Source organism: Gekko japonicus, unplaced genomic scaffold, assembly GCF_001447785.1.
Source record: "Gekko japonicus isolate JY-2015 unplaced genomic scaffold, Gekko_japonicus_V1.1 scaffold894, whole genome shotgun sequence".
NCBI classification, from domain to species: domain Eukaryota; kingdom Metazoa; phylum Chordata; class Lepidosauria; order Squamata; family Gekkonidae; genus Gekko; species Gekko japonicus.
This window is the reverse complement of record NW_015161975.1, coordinates 248,612-250,973: the sequence shown is the minus strand read 5'-3', so window position 1 is coordinate 250,973 and position 2,362 is coordinate 248,612. Positions and strand designations below refer to the sequence as shown.

At 62.4% G+C, this 2,362-nt stretch overlaps 1 protein-coding gene across 2 annotated transcripts in view; it reads right to left on the bottom strand.

Moving 5' to 3' along the window:
• The window catches only part of GGA2 (golgi-associated, gamma adaptin ear containing, ARF binding protein 2), a 16,424-nt gene extending 16,299 nt beyond the window's left edge, over positions 1–125 (bottom strand). For both annotated transcript variants that reach the window (XM_015429739.1, XM_015429740.1), the window contains exon 1: positions 43–125. In XM_015429739.1, coding sequence (XP_015285225.1) covers positions 43–85 — 43 coding nt within the window. In that variant the 5' untranslated portion in view covers positions 86–125. The remainder of the gene's footprint in view (positions 1–42) is intronic.
• Between the last annotated feature and the right edge of the window lie 2,237 nt (positions 126–2,362).

Genomic DNA, 2,362 nt, shown 5'->3' with positions numbered 1-2,362 from the left:
GGCGCGTGTCCCCCCCCCCCCCCCCCCCCCCAGCCCACTCACGCAGCAGCAGCTCCAGCGGGCCCGGCGGAGCCGCCCCGGCCATGGCCCGTCCGTCCGCCCGCCCTTCCCCGCAGGGCCCCCCGAGCCGCAACCAGGAAGCCGGCCCGGCGCAGCCCGCCCCTTCGGGGGCACGTGAGGAGGACGGCGTGACCCGAAGGGGCGGCTGCCAAGCCAGCGGGCGGGCGGGTCCGAAACGCGGAAGACGCAGCCCGGCGGCAGGCTCAGCAGAGCCCTCCCTCCCCACGGGCGCGCAGTTAAAGGGGTGGGTGTGGGTATGGTCAGCCATCGCCGAGTCCGTCCAAAGGGCTGGTCCCAACCAGGGCTCCCTCTAAGCCGTGCAGTCTGGTGAGCAGGGCTCCCTCTAAGCTGCGTGAGTGTGAGCCAGCTCACAATCTTTTAGCCTCCAGCTCACACATTTCTGTCTTGGCTCAGGAAGGGACGGGGCTCCAGAGCCAACTGAGTTATGCAGCAGCCAAGTCGCTCGCTCACAGCTTTAGTGCCAGGAGCTCACAAAGTAGAATCTTGGCTCACCAGACTCTCCGGAGCTTAGAGGGAACATTGCTGGTGAGCCGAAATTCTGCTTTGTGAGCGCTTGGCATGGAAGTCGTGGGAGCAAGTGATTGGGCTGCTGCCTGAAATCAGCTTGCTCTGGAGCCCTCCTTCCGAAGCAAAGACAAAACGGTGCGAGCCGGAGGCTACAGAACTGTGAGCTGGCTCACACTAAACTCAGCTTAGAGGGAGGGCACTTTCAGAAGAGCGGCTGCTGCTGCTAAGCCCCAGGGGGAGACAACCCCCCCCCTCAAGATCACCAGGCTGAGGCCATGCCAGCTGCAGACCGCCAGCAGGAGTTCAGCTCCTGCTGACGGATCTATTGGACTCGCCACACCCTGGCTGAAGAAGACCCTTTAGAACACACGGGCAGGGGGACCAACCCTCCCTCTAAGCTGCGGAGGCTTCTTGTGAGCAAAAATTATCCTTGGTGAGCTCCTGGGCATGAAAGTGGTGAGCAGGCGATTGGGCTGCTGCATACATCCGTTTGCTCTGGATCCCCCATCCTTCCTGAGCAAAGAACTGTGAGCTGGCTCACACTCACTCAGCTTAGAGGGAACACTGGAGCCCTCCTTCCTGAGCAGAAATGCATGAGCCAGAGGCTAAACAGCTGTGAGCTCACACTAAACTCAGCTGAGAGGGAACACTGGTCCCAACAGGGGGGGAGGGGGCCCCACAGGGGCGGGGTGAGGATTTCGGCTTCACCAGCCAGGTGCGGCAGAGAATGCCCCCACTCCCCTGAGGACCTGCCAGGGGGGGGGGGGCAGACCTTTGCCCAGGAACTGGCAGGCACTTGGGGGCAGGCATTCAGGAGCTGGCAAAGTTCCCTGTGAGGTTGCACCATGCCCCCCCCCCACCCATCACTGCATGTGGCTCTAGCGGTGCCCCCCCCCAGCCAGCAATCCCTTGCCAGGGGGGCAGTGCGGCTGGCTGCCTGTGGTGATGGGGACGGCCACTGGAGACTGCGGAATGGGGTGGGTGGGCAGCCCCTGAAACCCGGTTCTGGAAGGCCTGGCCCTCTCCCTCTCACGCCAACTGGATGGGAAGGGAGAGCCAAATGTCACCAGCCCAGCTTTGGAAAAGGGAGCTTTGGAGCTGCTCTTCCGGAGACCAGCAGGACGGACTGGCAGGTTGGTGGGGGGGGCGGGGGGGGGGGGGCCAAGGAGCCGGGCGGGTTGGCCGGTTGTGGCCAGAGTCTCGTGAGCAAAAAAACCTCCTTTGTGAGCTCGTGGCATTAAAGTTGTGAACCAGCGATTGGGCTGCTGCATAAATTAGTTTGCTCCGGAGCCCCATCCTTCCTGAGCCGAGACAAAAAAAATGTGTGAGCCGGGGGCCAAAAAACGGTGAGGTGGCTCACACTGACTCAGCTGAGAGGGAACCCTGGTTGTGGGGGGGACCCTGCGTTTTCCTCCAGGCCAAAACTGTTCTGCGGCAGTCGCTCCAACGGCAAGAAGAAGTGCTGTGGCTCAAACTGGGAAGGCCGTTCCATCCTTCTGTTTCCCAATCGGGTAGAAAAACAGGAACCAAAGAGGGAGGAGGCCAGACGGCAACGGTGCAGCAAGGAAACAGGATTCAGCCCCCCCCCCTCCTTCCCCAACACCCCAGCCCCAAGGCAGGCTAGAATCCTTCCATCCTCCACGGGGCTTATTTAGGAGGAACCAGAGTCCTGGTTTGGCCCATTCACCCGTGGCCTTCTGACCTGGGGTCCCCGCCCCCCCTGCAGGGAGGGCCAGGTGGCGTCATGTGAACACCAAACCCTGCCACTTGGCGA